The sequence below is a fragment of the Euprymna scolopes genome, chromosome 1, assembly GCF_053919585.1.
Source record: "Euprymna scolopes isolate OS-2025 chromosome 1, ASM5391958v1, whole genome shotgun sequence".
Classification (NCBI taxonomy): Eukaryota; Metazoa; Mollusca; class Cephalopoda; order Sepiida; family Sepiolidae; genus Euprymna; species Euprymna scolopes.
Window position 1 is genome coordinate 183,907,717 of NC_136482.1, and position 16,015 is coordinate 183,923,731.

General features: G+C 29.4%; 1 protein-coding gene across 1 annotated transcript in view; it reads left to right on the top strand.

Moving 5' to 3' along the window:
- LOC145278113 (proteasome subunit alpha type-7-like) overlaps positions 1 to 15,540 on the top strand; it is a 33,067-nt gene extending 17,527 nt beyond the window's left edge. Inside the window, exons 2-6 of the mRNA XM_080130403.1 lie at positions 7,949 to 8,075; positions 11,056 to 11,180; positions 14,154 to 14,276; positions 14,814 to 14,996; positions 15,387 to 15,540. Coding sequence (XP_079986529.1) covers positions 7,949 to 8,075; positions 11,056 to 11,180; positions 14,154 to 14,276; positions 14,814 to 14,996; positions 15,387 to 15,476 — 648 coding nt within the window. The 3' untranslated portion in view covers positions 15,477 to 15,540. The remainder of the gene's footprint in view (positions 1 to 7,948; positions 8,076 to 11,055; positions 11,181 to 14,153; positions 14,277 to 14,813; positions 14,997 to 15,386) is intronic.
- The last annotated feature ends 475 nt before the right edge of the window (positions 15,541 to 16,015 follow it).

A 16,015-nucleotide genomic window follows, 5' to 3' on the forward strand; every position in this document is an offset into this window, starting at 1 on the left:
AATGCCAAAAATTATTTCAGCTTAATATATAATTATACATATAATTTAAATAAAAAAAAAAACATCCTAGTTTACTATCATAATGCATTCAGTTACACGTGAACAACCAGAAAAACTGTGCAAATAGAAGAAATAATAAAACAGTTATTTTAGATATTAACATGGGAATCAGTTTCACACATTAGTTTAACATGATGTCCCACCCACACAATTCAAGATTATTTTAGCATTTTAGGACAGTTAATCAAACTTTTTTTTTTTTTTTTTGAATGGGAGATTTGTCAATTGAATTTAGATTTAATGGTAGGATAAAGACAATTACTAAAGGAAGATTTTTTTTTTAGGTGGGGGCTTTTTAAATGTTTTTATAAATTTTTTTGCAATAAAATGATGGTGCATTGGGGTTGATTGGACCGAAACTGATTATCTGCATTTTCTCCCAACTTTGATTCTTTCGTTATGGATTGCATTAGGCAGTCTTTATGATATGGCCATTGAAACTGACTATCATTCTTTCTATTCTGTACTCTGAAAAAAAGGTAGTGGGTATCACACATGAACCAACTCGTACTATAATGTCAAAAATGTGGAACTAACATAAAATATCAAACTTTGTAAAAAATGAAGTTGAGAAAATAGAGATAATAATTTGTGATCCATTTCACATTCGCAGCGTGTTTCACTCTGAAGATACCCTACCTCATAAAATATTGCACATTTTAGTGCTTTAGAATTATCTTTATTTGATTGAATGCATAGAACCCATTTGTTACCCTTCACACACACAGTTTTGGAAAAGTTATTAGAAGAAAGAAAATACTAAATTTTACCCTGACCCTATTGCGTTAATCTTTTAATGGAAAAAAAATGCACAAGAATTTATTACTTATAGATAATTGATTTCAGTTAATTGCTAAAATAAGCTGTTAATGGGTGATCATTTTTACATTAAATTTATATACCAAACTAATCCCCATTCTAATTTATAATTTTTTATTTTGCTAATTTTTTCATGGTGTTCACACATAATCACATTAAAAAGTAGAATCTCATCAGAGGTGATTCTAATTTACCAATGCATTATCATAGTAGCTCTCTCATACAACATCGTTATAACCTCCACCTCGTGACAAAACATAAACATTCCTCAAAATACAAAAAAAAAAAAAATGACTAGACACAGCTGCAATGATTTGTCAATTTTGTGTTTTTTCATATTAAAATCAACTGTTTCTAAAGTTATCTGTGGCTCATGTTTTTTATGTTTTCTCCTTTGGTAAAATATGATCCTCAAGCATACTGGCAACCATATTTGAGAGAACTTATTGTGATGGCTTAGTATTGGTGGGAAACAAATATTTTACCAAGTTTCAACAGGTGGTCATGCGCCTGAAAAGAAGAAACCTAGCCTCGACCTGCACATGTTATTATAGAATGAATAAACAAACCTACTAGAGTTTTCCCAGTTCCTTTTCTATTTTTTCCTTTCATTTTTAAAAAATATTTTTGCAATATTTTCGTTTACATGGTAATTTTATTTTATTACATGTTATTTTTTTCTCACCATAAAAAATGCCTAATATTGGTTACCCTCTTCCTTAAACACATACACATTTTATCTTCCTTAAACACATACACATTTTATCTTCCTTAAACGCATACACATTTTATCTTCCTTAAACGCATACACATTTTATCTTCCTTAAACGCATACACATTTTATCTTCCTTAAACACATACACATTTTATCTTCCTTAAACACATACACATTTTATCTTCCTTAAACACATACACATTTTATCTTCCTTAAACACATACACATTTTATCTTCCTTAAACACATACACATTTTATCTTCCTTAAACACATACACATTTTATCTTCCTTAAACACATACACATTTTATCTTCCTTAAACACATACACATTTTATCTTCCTTAAACACATACACATTTTATCTTCCTTAAACACATACACATTTTATCTTCCTTAAACACATACACATTTTATCTTCCTTAAACACATACACATTTTATCTTCCTTAAACACATACACATTTTATCTTCCTTAAACACATACACATTTTATCTTCCTTAAACACATACACATTTTATCTTCCTTAAACACATACACATTTTATCTTCCTTAAACACATACACATTTTATCTTCCTTAAACACATACACATTTTATCTTCCTTAAACACATACACATTTTATCTTCCTTAAACACATACACATTTTATCTTCCTTAAACACATATACATTTTATCTTCCTTAAAAAATATTTGATTATATGTCCTTTAAAACAATATCTGATATGGAATTCATTTTATTACATTAAATTTATGCAAAACTAATCCACCACTCTAAATTAAAAAAAAATTTTTTTTCCACCTAAAAATCTCATTTTACTTAGGTGAATTAGCATTACTTTAAAAAAAAAAAAATTTTTTTAAACTAAATAGGAAACTTTAGAAATAATACTGAAAACCATTTCACTCTAAATAATTTAGGTGACTGAAATATGATTTAACTCACAAAGTCTGACATTATTAGTGTGCATCTCTTTGCATCATAACCATTCAGAAATTTTAACTTAAGCGATTCAGTTCGAAAAGAAAGGTCATGAAAAATATTGGAAAAAGTGAATTTTTTTTTTTCTAAGATCAATATCAGATTATATCTGTAAATTCCTAAAACGGCACTTGCTGATTTCAAATTGCATTTTCCTCTAATATAGGTTAATATCAATTTCACAATAAACCCTTTTAGCTTTTGTTGAAGATATTTGTTTTATTTTATATACAGGGTGGAAAGATAAATTTGTTACCCTAAAGAAAACACTACAGCTATATTTTAAAACTCTTATTGAAAAAATCAATTCAAGTAACTTGATTATGTAATAGAGCTTACATCTATTGAATATGACTGCCTTCAGCCCCAATCACTGCCTCTATACGGGTCCAGAACTGGGAGCATGCCTTTTCCACCAGCACCGGTTGGAGCTTGGCGATCAGGCTGGATTTGGTGTTGTGGGAGGTTATATTGGTGATGTTCTCAAAGTATGACTAAACCAAGTAGTCCGAGGGGTTTTGGTCAGGGGAGAGAAGGATACAAAGTCGTAGCATTTCTTTTGAAGCCAAGTCTGGCTCTCTTTGGACTTGTGGGCCAGCACCGAGTTCTGCTGCCTGATTGCACCAGGGGATCACCACACTCTTCAGCACATCCAGGTACACTTTGGTGTTGACTTTCAAACCAACTTCAAAGATGTGAGGTGGCATGATGTGACCCTCACTTGAGACCACACCAAAGACCAAAATCATGGCTGGAAACTGTTTCATTACCCTGAGCATTTCCCTGTTATTCATGGCAATCCAGCGATGCATTCAGAGAGTGCTGGCAATGGTCCTGTTGTCATAACTTGGATCAGTAGAGAGCATGAGTTGTACAGACTCCGATCTCTCTTGTTGAACATTGTGTCACTTTCATACATGATAGAAGGCTCCTATTGCTTTTGGGATTTGTACATAACTGGCCAAGTAGTAGATGGTCTGCAACAAAAAAGAAAACTGTTTTTCATCAAACAGAAATGAAATCATATTGTCTTTTCCAGGGCGACAATTTCATCGTTCTACTCTGTACTCTATATGTAAAATATAGATAATTGCTTACCATAAAAAAACAACAAAACCTTTTTTCTCAGATTGTTGATTCTTTTTATTTATAAAGTCCATATACATAAATGACTAGACCACTTTTTCTTAATATTTGAAAAATTACAACTTGCATTTCATTTTTAACTAAAATATGTCGAAATATTTTTCAAACTATGCATTAAAAAATCAAAATTTACTTTATTAAATGTAAATGATAACTATATAATTTGAAATGATGTAATGTTTTGAAGTATCATCCTCCCCCCTCAAAAAAACAAAAACAATTTACCATAAGTGATGACCACTGTCCAGAAACAGTGGCTATTTGTTTCCCTATAGTAAAATCTGACACAAGGCCAAAAGGTGGGGAAAACCAATTCCCTCACAGAGGCATTATGGTCAGATACAGAAATGATCATGACTAGACCAGTCGGCATTCCCTGATAAGGGCACATTTGACAATTAGCAACAAAAACCAACCTTCACTTCTGAAGAATGTAATGTAACATGATATGGACCATAACACATTTTGACAAAGAAAGATCTGGTGGTTCAAGTCAGATTTCCAGAATGATGCCATGGACAAACTAATAATTGTCTGAAACAATTTTATTTCTTCATTTCTTTTCTTCCTTTCTCTATGTACCTAACATCAAACAAATTTCTAAGTACTTCTCATCTGTGGAACATGTTGCCACAGACTTGCTTCCCTGAAAACTACAGCATCAAATCTGTTAACATGCATTTGTCATAAATCATATACATCATTCATCAAATTTTTTGATTCATTATTTTTAATTCTCTCAGCGTATTCATCATCATTCAACAGATTAATAATCTATCCACCTCATTATCCTTGTACGACTTATCATTTTCATTTTTTTTTTCCTGCCTCATGCTTGAGGTTAGATGTTTTCTGAATGATTTCTAACTTTTCCTGCCTACTACCGTTTTGTTTGTGTAACCTACTAGAATCAAAATCATCAACTGATACCTTAATTTTTAAATTTTCTTAGCAATTGATTCATTTGAACTAGCAAAACATCTTTAGAATTCATACATAATATGGGCATAAACCATTTCCAGGATGTGAAGGGACCCATGAATTAATTCATCTAGACTATCAGTTGATAGCTGGAAAATCTGGCTAGAGTACATACCAAGATTTAGTGATTTGTAAAGCATATAAAATTCTTTTAGAAAATAGCATAGTTTGGTATTTGGACTCCAACAGTTTGGAAGATATTTAGTTAATATAAATGTGAATTTTCTAGACAAGACTTATGAAAAATATGAACTTTGATCAAATTGTCTTCAAACCAGTCTGAAAACTGAAAAAAATGTTAGATGTATTTGAGATTGATAGAATGATAATGAAAGATAAAAAAAAATGCAAAAATTCAACAGACTTAAAAATTATTGTTCAAGGTGTTTTAGAAAAATGTGAACTTATACAATAATTTGAAAACTTGAGTAAATTTCCATAGTTTCAAATTATTTTTATTTTTTGATAAAGATATCAACTTGTTTTTATTTTTGTCAAATACTCAGTATGAAACTAGATAAAATTCTATCTTGATGATTTTTCCATTTGAATAACTTAATTTTTCACCAAAACATCCCTTAACCTACTGTATGGCATTTGAAAGATCTAAAATTTCTTTATTATCTTGGCAAAAACAATCTATTTAGTGACAAGTAATACAGATTTTGTTCTACAAGTTCAAGTATTGACTGTAACTCAATAGGGTTTGGCACAAAGGATTTCTTCATAAACTTGCTAACTATGGAATATCTGGAAATGTCTTCTCAACCACCAAATTTTTTCCCTGATAACTTTATAAAATCTATAAACAGTTTTTGATGACCAGAGGTCTGAAGCATATATATTAACAATGCCGGCTTACTTCAAAGATCTATTCTTCCTGATTTTCATAATTGATCTTCCAAATCATGTTTTATCATTTTTTTTTTCACATCTACACAGATGATTCAACTGTCTATGGCAGCATTTTGAAGAGCATTGATAACTAAAATCTTAATTATCTCTTCTGATCTGGAGCATGTGCTGCAATAGAGAAAAAGTGGCTTGTTATTTTAATAGCTAAAATCAAGCTTCTCTCTTTTCACCCCTAACTGAAATGTCTTTTTTGTTGAGGAAGCCCTTGTTTTCATAAGTTCCTAGGGCTAACTTTTATTCTAGATCTAAAAAAAAAAAAAAAAAAAAAAAAAAAAAAAAATTCAATTTGTTGCTAAAGTTGTGAGATCATTCTACCATTCCAGAAAGTACCCAACCTCCTATTCAGTCCTCTCCCCATATGAGTGATACATTCTAAAATGGAGTATCGGCATCCTATCTAGGGAGGTACCACTCACAGCACACTTTTTTGTCTTGACAGAGTGCAAAATCGACTTTGAAAAAATGTTGCTAGTTTTTCTCTATAATATCACTCTTTTCATGAAAATGCTCGACTGAGCTCCAATCTGTTTCCTCCTTGTAAGACATTCATAGTGAGTATTCATCTGCCACAATTGCAAAGAACTTACCTTTTATCCGCAGTGTGCCTAACATCAAATAAAATTTCCATGAATAATTTTTTCAAAGAACTTCCCATTTGTGGTACACGTTATCATGGGACTATTTCACTGCAAATTACTATAGGGTTGTCTTTAAATCCAATGTCAACAAATACTTGTCAAAAACTGGTATAAGTAAAAAAAAAAATTGTCTTTTTTCATCAGTTTTGATCCTCTTATAATATTCTTTATCAATTGACAATCTATCCATCTTATTAACCTCAAGTGTCTAAGCTTTGATCTGGTAGCTCATTAGTTAAAAAATATGTGCATGAGTGTTTAGTGGCACATTCTATTAATGGTGATTCTTATAGAGATGGTACTAAATAAATAACTCCTCCAGAGATATTAAACTCTAGATTATTTAGGAGATATGTTGAGCAAAGATGATGAATATATGAAGACAGTGTGGGCAACTTTTCTTGAGTTGTTATCTCCCTCTCAATATTCAGGGTAAATTCTACAGCAGCTGTGTTAGTAGCATCATGGTATATGGTAGCAAATGCTGAGCCATTAACAAGTTTGCTTTTGCCTGAGTGCCATGAGACATCAATGATTAGATGAATCTGCAATGTACAATCAGACCAGACCAAACTCAAGACATTAGGTCAGAGGATTTGCTGAAAACGTCACATTTGTCCAACAAAGTTATCCTAAGGACGAATCGGTTATGTTTGTACAGTCATGTAAAGCGTTTATTCTGTTGAAACCGTGAAATTTGAAGACAGTTGACACACTGAACCATGAGGACTGGAGAGCCAGCTTGTGAACTGAATAAATGTATGTATATCTCTACTAGCAGGTTGTCCAGCGTTGCTTAATTGTAAAATATGCTTGTATATGATATTTTAATTGATGTAGATTCTGTCTATTATAGAGCCTGGGGTTTTTACTGTAATTTGAAAACTTACAAGTAACAAATATCTAATCAAATATTTAGAAATATAAAACGAAATCAGTAATTGCATCAGAATCAAGAATTTTGAACAGAATCTTTGGTTGTATTGGAATCGGTAAAAATTTTGGAATTATCCCATTACTAATGAAAATGACACAAAATCCAAACTCCCTTTTGTTTTAATTTTGTGTAACTCTGCCTTAAACTTATTTAAGATAGGATGGTGTGTTAGAATAGCTTGGTCAACTATGAGCTTCTAAATATAATTTAATTACATAGTTAAATAATTTTTTTTTTAATGCATATTAATTGATAGGTATGTCATCATTGTAAATGAGGCATTATTTCTTGATAGTTAACAATTTAAAAAAATAAAATCTGAAATAAGATTCAATAAAAACTTGAATGGTGTTTCAGTTACGTAATCTCCGTTACAATAAGCTGTATAATGCTGCTTTTTAGCTGAAACTTGTTTGTATAAATAATACTGTTGTTAAATATTTTTTACAGAACTTGTAGCATAGAAAATTTAAAAACACAATATGAGATTAGGACAAATTTTTCTTATTGTGAATATTATGTTCGAAGCCATATAACATTTAATAACAATATTACCTACACAAACATGCTTGTCAATCAAAAAGCAGTCTTTTGAATAACCTCACTTACATTAGTTATTAAATACATCTGCATTTTTTCTTTTTAGCTTACAAAACATATTAATTGTAACTTGGTTAAATTTTAGAAAGTGATTGTCATGTTTTTGAATAAGGATAAGTTAAATTGGTTTGATAAATGGAATAATGTTATTTTCCAGGTCGGAGTTCGAGGTAAAAATATTGTGGTATTAGGTGTTGAAAAGAAAGCTGTTGCAAAATTACAAGAAGAAAGGACTTTGAGAAAAATCGCTTTGCTTGATGAACATGTTGCGATGGCGTTTGCAGGTAAGCTTCTTTCCTCTTCTGCAATAAATTTTTCAGATAATTTTACAAAATATTTCATTCTTCGACCATATTCCATGTTTTAAGATTTGAAACATTATTTACTTGTATTTTGAAATGAAAAAAAAACATTTTTCTTTTTAGTATAAATCTTAGTTTCTATATTTCTTCTTCTAAACATGGATTTCAACATTGTTGATATAAAAAATGGAAACGGCACTGACCCTATAGAAGTTTAACCAGCTTTCTCCAAAGAAGGAAGTTTCATGGGAGTATGAAATTCACTGGTAGACCCTAGTCGCATGTATATTCTTGTTAGGGCAGATGACAACATTAGGTTTTTCTAACTCCTGCAAGGAGGTATCAACGTCCTCCTACCTACAGCGCCTGGAATTTCCATATTGGTGACCAGGCTCAACGTTGCTTAACTTCGGTGATCTGGCGAGAACCAAAGTGTAAACATGATTATGCCATACACTACTGATATACATAAGAATTGTATTTTTTTTTTCAACAAGATAGAAAATAACAAATGGACAGTTTTGTTTGATAATTCAACACTAACAAAATTGTTGTTTATATTATAGAGCATAACATCATATGAAATAATATAGTAAGGATGAAGAATAACTTTTATGTATACAAAGATAAAAAGGAGTTTTATCTTTTTAATTCACTTTTGCATCACAAATAATATAAATTAGAAAATTGTAAATCATCTGGAAGTAAAGGTCACATTTTGCACAAACTGATTTCACTTGAAACAATTTATGTGAATCAAATCATTAAATAACATTGTTTATTTTGTTTTAAAATGAAAAGAAAAAAACCTTGTTAAAAAGTCTGATTGGCCTTAAAATATCAATACCACTATATTTTCCTTCTTTTTAATTTTTCAAATCTCAATAATGGATAAAAATGGCTGTTTAATATAAAAAAAAAAATTTATTTAATTTGAAAAACAAATAAATTGATATTAGTTGACTTTTGCTTTTAAATCTTAATTCAAGGCAGAAATTACTTTTTAATCAATCGTTTAAAGCTTTCAAAATTACTTTCAAATTTAAACTAACTACATATGTTTTTGGGTTCTCAGTCAAAGTTGGATTAATACTTGTTTTATTACTTTGAATGTTCACAACAGAAGCCACTGTAGAATCAAAGTGATCCTTGCATATACTGACACTTTGTTGAATTGTAAAGACAGTGGGAAGTATTAATGGTTTATTTAGTGGTACCCATAAATATTCTCCTCTCACTGAACCCATGACATTTATTTTTTGCCAACCCTGTATATCCATGAAGAATCCACATACTGTCTGACTGGTTCAAAGTATATAAAGTCAGATTAAAAAACTTAACCAGAGATTAAGATGACTCCATGCAAATTTACATAGAGATTACACATAAGAAAGCTTTTTTTGATGAAACAAAACCATTTTATATTGAATTTCTCATCAAGTGTAACTTAAAAAAAAAAAAATGTTGAAAATCTTTCTCACAAATTAAATTGCTCAGCTTCAAAGAAAATATTAAATAGGTTGAGTCATGTCAAGTCAATTTGACTTTTTTTTACATTTATCTTGAGGGGGTAAAATAAAAACACTTGTGGAAATTTCCTTAAACAACTACACTATTTTCTACCTGTGTATCATTTTATAATAATGTGTCCTTGGGATGCTTAGATAAGATTTTACCGTGTTCTTTTAAATTTTTATGTGTCTCTGCATTTCTCTTTCATATTATATGTGTATGTATGTATGTATGTATGTATGTATATATATATATGAATAAAAGATGTGTGCGTGTCCAGGCATCAGTTTTCAATAGTTGATTTAGCAAAACCAATGACATATTTTTATTCACCAGGTCACTCAAGATGTTTTAGTCAAAGTTTGCAAATATTTTAATGTTTATATTTTGTGGTAGAAGAGGATATGCTTATTAAAGCACAAGATAAGGATGTAATTTGCCATATAAGTGTACTTTTGTGCAAGGAATCCGAATATGCCACAGAAAATCTCCAGAAATGAATTGTTTCCAAGTAATCTGCAGTAATTGCACATAAATATGCTGCAATATTATAAAAATTCTATGTAGTCATTAAAAAAGAAACTTGAAAACTCAGTTGAATTGTAATGCATTTTATGTACAATAGACACCTCCAAATTCTTGTCAAATTTCCAACGTTTTACAGTATCAGCAATGTCATTATTTATAATTTTTACTAATGCCGAACGACGCTAAATTGAATAAGAAATGTAATGTTTTTTGCTATTGTTTGTGTTCATTATTAATTAGAGGCTTCTCTACATTTTTTTGAAAATGAGTGCTAAAATCCAGTTGACCCATTCCACCCTGAGAAATAAAAATCTTTTAACAATTAAAATAATTTTAAATTGTAGTTGAATTTGCTATCTTAAAATTGCCAATAGTCATTTTTTATATTATATGAAAATATTTTTTAAAAATTGGAAACCTTTAAAAATCTCTTTAAAACTTCACTTTGTGGACTATTAGAATTTTATTCTATTTAAATCTTTTAAAAATTAATTATCTTTAGATTTTTTTTTTTTTTTTTGTAATTCTACTAATTATATATTATTGAGCAAAAAAAATTTTTTTTTTTCCTTTTTTAGACATAATTTTATGTCCACTTCTGTTGCAATTAATTAAAATATTTTTCAACTTTCAATTCAACTTGGAGTTCTAATTTCTTTTAATAAATGCATCACATTTTTAAGGAATTGCAGCATATTCATGTGCATTTACTGCAGATTATTTGAAAACAATTAATTTCATAAATAGTTATAACTTTCTTATTTTTAATCGAACCTTAAAAATTTTATAAGGTTCTTTCTTGACTCATCAAGCTCTTTCTTACCATTATTAAATTATTTTAAGCCATTTTAATTTTTTCTTGTGTATTGCTACTTATACAATATTTTATTTTTTGTAACTTTTGCTTGTTATTGTGTTCCAGGTTTAACTGCTGATGCTCGCATTCTCATTAACCGAGCAAGAGTTGAATGTCAGAGTCATCGTTTGACTGTTGAAGATCCTGTTACAGTAGAATATATCACACGATTTATTGCACAACTGAAACAAGTAAATCTTTTCTTTTTTTGTTTGCATCTATATATTTCAATTAGACCAAAGAATTGAAGAGGAAGTTTTGTTAATCATTTTATCTATGTGCTTCCAAATTATGCCCGTGTACATCAACACGTGCAACAAATTTTCTGAAACATTTTTTACCCATTTACAAAATGAAACATAACTGATTTTGTTTTCTTGGGTTTCGACAAGCACAAACATTAATCAAATGTTAGTCATTTTAATATGCTAAAATGTTTTACATTACTTACACCCACCCCTTCACAAAACATCCCACCTATTCAGATATAATTATTTGAACTGTTGAAACTTAGCAAATTTCGAAAATATGCATAAATAACTTCCACTTTTTTTTTTTCATAATTAACATTCTCTTCAAGAACTGATCTATCGATTTTATAAAAAAAAAAAAAAATGCTATAAATTTTGATACTACAGTAGTATTTCAGTAAAAAAAAAAAAAAAAAAATTGTTGATCAAGCTACTTCTTGAAATTACGTCATTATTAACATGTTAAGTATTCACCTAATAATTTCATAAAACAAACATGCAATAAATATTCCATTTAACTTTGATATCCTACAAAATTTCTCTATAAATTCCAAAAGTAAAAAAAGAACTTTGGCAGTTTATGGACAGTATTATTTTTTGGATAGGATTTTCAACTTAAATTCAATTTATGGTATCTTCTTCGTTACATTACTAGGTGGAAGTACAAAGCAGTGAACATGCCAATTATGTTCTAAATAATAGCATTATTCTTTTTCAGCATGGTATAAACTGCAGAATTACTAAATGTAATTTTATTGAAAAAAATTATTCATGTAATAATTAATATATAAATATAGATGCGTAAGCAGTACTGCATTTTACAGACCCTGATGTTCTTATTTAACTACCCATTTTTAACAAGTTAACTATTATGTAATCTCCTTTCTTAGGTAACACTGGGTAGTTAGTAAAAAAACAAACAAAAAAAACACTACTACATAAAAATCAACTTGTTTTGCTTTCATAAACTTAATCAGTGCATTACTGATCTTAAGAGACCAAACACTAGAGCTAAGTTTGGTTGGTCATGTATATGATTACTGACCATTTGTATCCCACAAGTTTTTTTGCATTTTAACCCCAAACAAGGCACAGTGCCACTTTGTATGGGCTATCTGGGACGTAAATTGCAGGGATACTATGTAGGGAATTGCAAGATGTCTGTTTACATTACACTTGAACTTCTGCATGTCAGTACAGTTGGGGAAGCAGGAACCCAGAAGGGAATTCTAAAGTCTAGCAGTCCTGGGGAAGAAGCTATTTGAGAAGAAGGCTTTCTTGCATCTAGAGATCTCTACTGTGTAGGGGTAGGACTTTGCTTCTTGTCGGGTTTGTCAAGGGTATTTACGATGAGGCATCTACCATTAAAATACTTGTAAAACAGTCAGAGGGGTGCAAAATTTCGTCAATGGGACAGAGGTTGAAGCTTAGCTGACAGTTCAAGACCTATTAGGTTGGTGACTCTTTTTTGAACTCTGTTCAGGATTAAGAGAGTAGTAGCAGATGCACCAGCCCAAATGTGACAATACTCTGTACATGGGCAAATGGTGGCCTTGTATAGGTACAGAATACTTTCAGGCGTTAAGAAACTTTCTAGCACAGTAGAGACAGCCCACCTTAATCACAGCAGCCTTGCCAATGCCCTCAATGTATCTGTTCCAATTCATGTTCCCTGTGAACGTTAAGCTAAGGAGTTTGAATGAAGTACTTTCATTAGTCATAGGTATTGATGGTTGAGAATGTTTCTTGTAATTATTACAAGAAACGAACTTAATCTTGGTGACATTAAACGTTACCATCCATTTTTGTCCTCATTCAACTAAAGATGGGAGGTCTTCCTGTAGGATTTCCGTTGTCACTTTGGATAGGTGTTCATTTGTTTTCCCCTTGTGCCTGTTATAGAGCGTGGTGTTGTTAGCAAATATGCCCATCTAAAGGTCTAAGGATTGACCCCTGAGATACACCCACATTTATATCATATTGTTTTGACATCCAACCATTGAAGGCAACCTGGATTCTTTTATTTAATAAGGATTTAACATAATTAAATAAGAATCCAGATTGTTTTCAATAGTTGTACATCAAAACAATATAAGTGTAGGTGTACCTCAGGGGTCGATCCATGAACCTTTATTATTCCTGATATTCATAAATTACCTCCTTGATAAAATTGTTTCTGAGATGGGCATATTTGCTGATGACACCACGCTCTATAATACATGTCTATATAATATGGATTTTGAAGATTGCCATGCTGAAGATAATCATTAAACAAAAGAAACAAGTAAAAAAATATAATGGGTCAGGATAGAAGTTCGTAGAACAAATGAAATGTACATATGGAATTTTTTTTTTTTTTTTTTTTTTTCTCATGCAAACTGAAAAAATATATATATAGTATCTCAACATACCTTTTTTTTTTTTTTTTTTTTTTTTTTAGTTTTGTCAATGAAATAATTCAACTTTTACATAGCTACATCTTTTAGCTTTAAGGAGTTTTTTTTTTTTAGTTACAACATATTTAGGAAGGAAAATGTTTATTGCTTAAGTAATTTGACTAATTCTTTTTCCTTTGAAATTATATCAGTCAAAATAAAAAATGTTAACGCTATTTGAGCTTTTGAAATGATTATGGAAGAATTTAACAATTATTGAATGTATTATTTATACAGTCTTAATAATAAAGCAACTTAAATAATGAATGTATAATTTTCCAATTGTTTCCTTGGATAGTTCACACAATCAGTTCAAACTGCAGCACTACCTTCCAACAGATGTTGAAACAAAAAAGATTTAATTAAATAACATTATCTAAAATTGTTTAATTTTAATCGATAAATCCTTTCTTTAAAAATATATAAACATAATTTCCTATAGTTTGTGTAATGAAATATTTTTCTGCTTTTATTGTAGAAATACACTCAAAGTAATGGTCGTCGGCCATTTGGTTTATCAGCTCTTATTGTTGGATTTGATTATGATGGCACTCCACGATTGTATCAAACAGATCCTTCTGGAACTTATCATGAATGGAAGGTAAGATTTTTTTTTTTTTTTTTTTTAATACACTATATACTTTAGAATTTTTTATTTATATATTTTTTTTAAGTAACTGATTATTTAGCAAATCTTAAGCTTTTTATTAAGTTGCATAACAAGAAATATAATTCTCATTTGGTTGTATTTTTCATTTTCTGTCTCCATACCATTTGTGTAGTTATTGCCTGTAGAGTTAAACATTTTTTTTTTCAAATTATTAACATCCATGTTAAAATTAGTTGAAAAGAAATTTTAAATAATATGCTAAGATAATTTGTAGATTTTGTCTATCCCCAAAACCCTATGAGAAGTTCTTTATCAAAGAAATGCATAGAACTATACATTAGATAAAGCAATTTAAAATTGACATATTTAATCTTAAACTACCTACAAAAGTGATTGAGAATTTGAAATTAAAAAAAAAAACTTTTCAATTTTAAAATTCAATTGGTGTTCAAGTTTAGAAATTTTTAGCTTAATATAAATTGTTATAAACTAAAACCTGTTAAAACTGAAATGTTTTCTTTTTAAAAGGCTAATGCAATTGGTCGGAGTGCAAAAACTGTTCGTGAATATCTGAAAAAAGGTTACACTGATGAAGTAGCAGAAAAAGATGAAGAATGCATAAAATTAGCTCTTCGAGCGTTGTTAGAAGTGGTCCAATCAGGAGGCAAGAATGTCGAATTGGCTGTTTTAAGAGACAACCAACCTCTTAAGGTCAGTTTTGCCATTTATATTTGAATCAATTTCTTCACTTTTCATTTATAGCAAAAGTCAAAATTTATGCCCCCAATTTTGTTATTGACTTTTTCAACTTTTATCATTTTTAAGTTTTGGTATTTAAAAAAAGAAAAATCTTGGTTATAAATAAGTCTTTCCTTTCTATGTATAATCTTAACGAAGAAAAAATTTCAATTTTATTAAAATTAAGTTTTTTTTTTTGTTTTTCATGATTCATTTGGAAAAGTAATGAATGAATCTGTTAATTGATCCATTCAAAATTCAAATATCTAAATTTTATTGTAACACAAATCAATATTTTCTTTTGTTTGTAAATTAGAATTCTTGTTTCTCCAGAAGTAATTACTGATGGTTTTGATTTTTCAGATGATGGAATCTTCTGAAATTGAAAGATATATTGCTGATATAGAGAAGGAAAAAGAGGAGGAAGCTGAGAAGAAAAAACAAAAGAAATAGTTTTATGCATTTTTTCTTTAGCATTCCTGGTAATATTTGTCTATAAAAATTATCTAAACATTTATATCTTGTTGCTTTTTATTTTATGTTTGTGATTGGATAATGTGGAATTAATAACAGTTGATATGATGCACACACCTAAGAAAACAATGAAATTATCATAGAAATAGATATAAGATGTTCAGTTATTTAAAAATAGAAACATTTAAAATAAATATACTTAAGTCAATTTAGAGTTATAAAAACAGAATAATGATAATCTTTGTATCAAAATGAATATAAAAAGCTTTATTTGAGCAGCTGTGATTTTTATGATTCATAAGCAATGTTTTGTTAGCTTCAAATCTAATTATCTCAATTTAATGTGATTTATCATTTTTTTAATTGATATTGAGCCATTAATAAAAAATATAAATTAGCCAAGACCCCCTCCTCCCGCCCTTAATGTTTTAAATAACCTTTTTTTTTTTTTTTTTTTTTTTTTTATTATAGTGTTTTTGCATGGATTTCTTAAAATATTCAAATTAAAAGAATTTTCA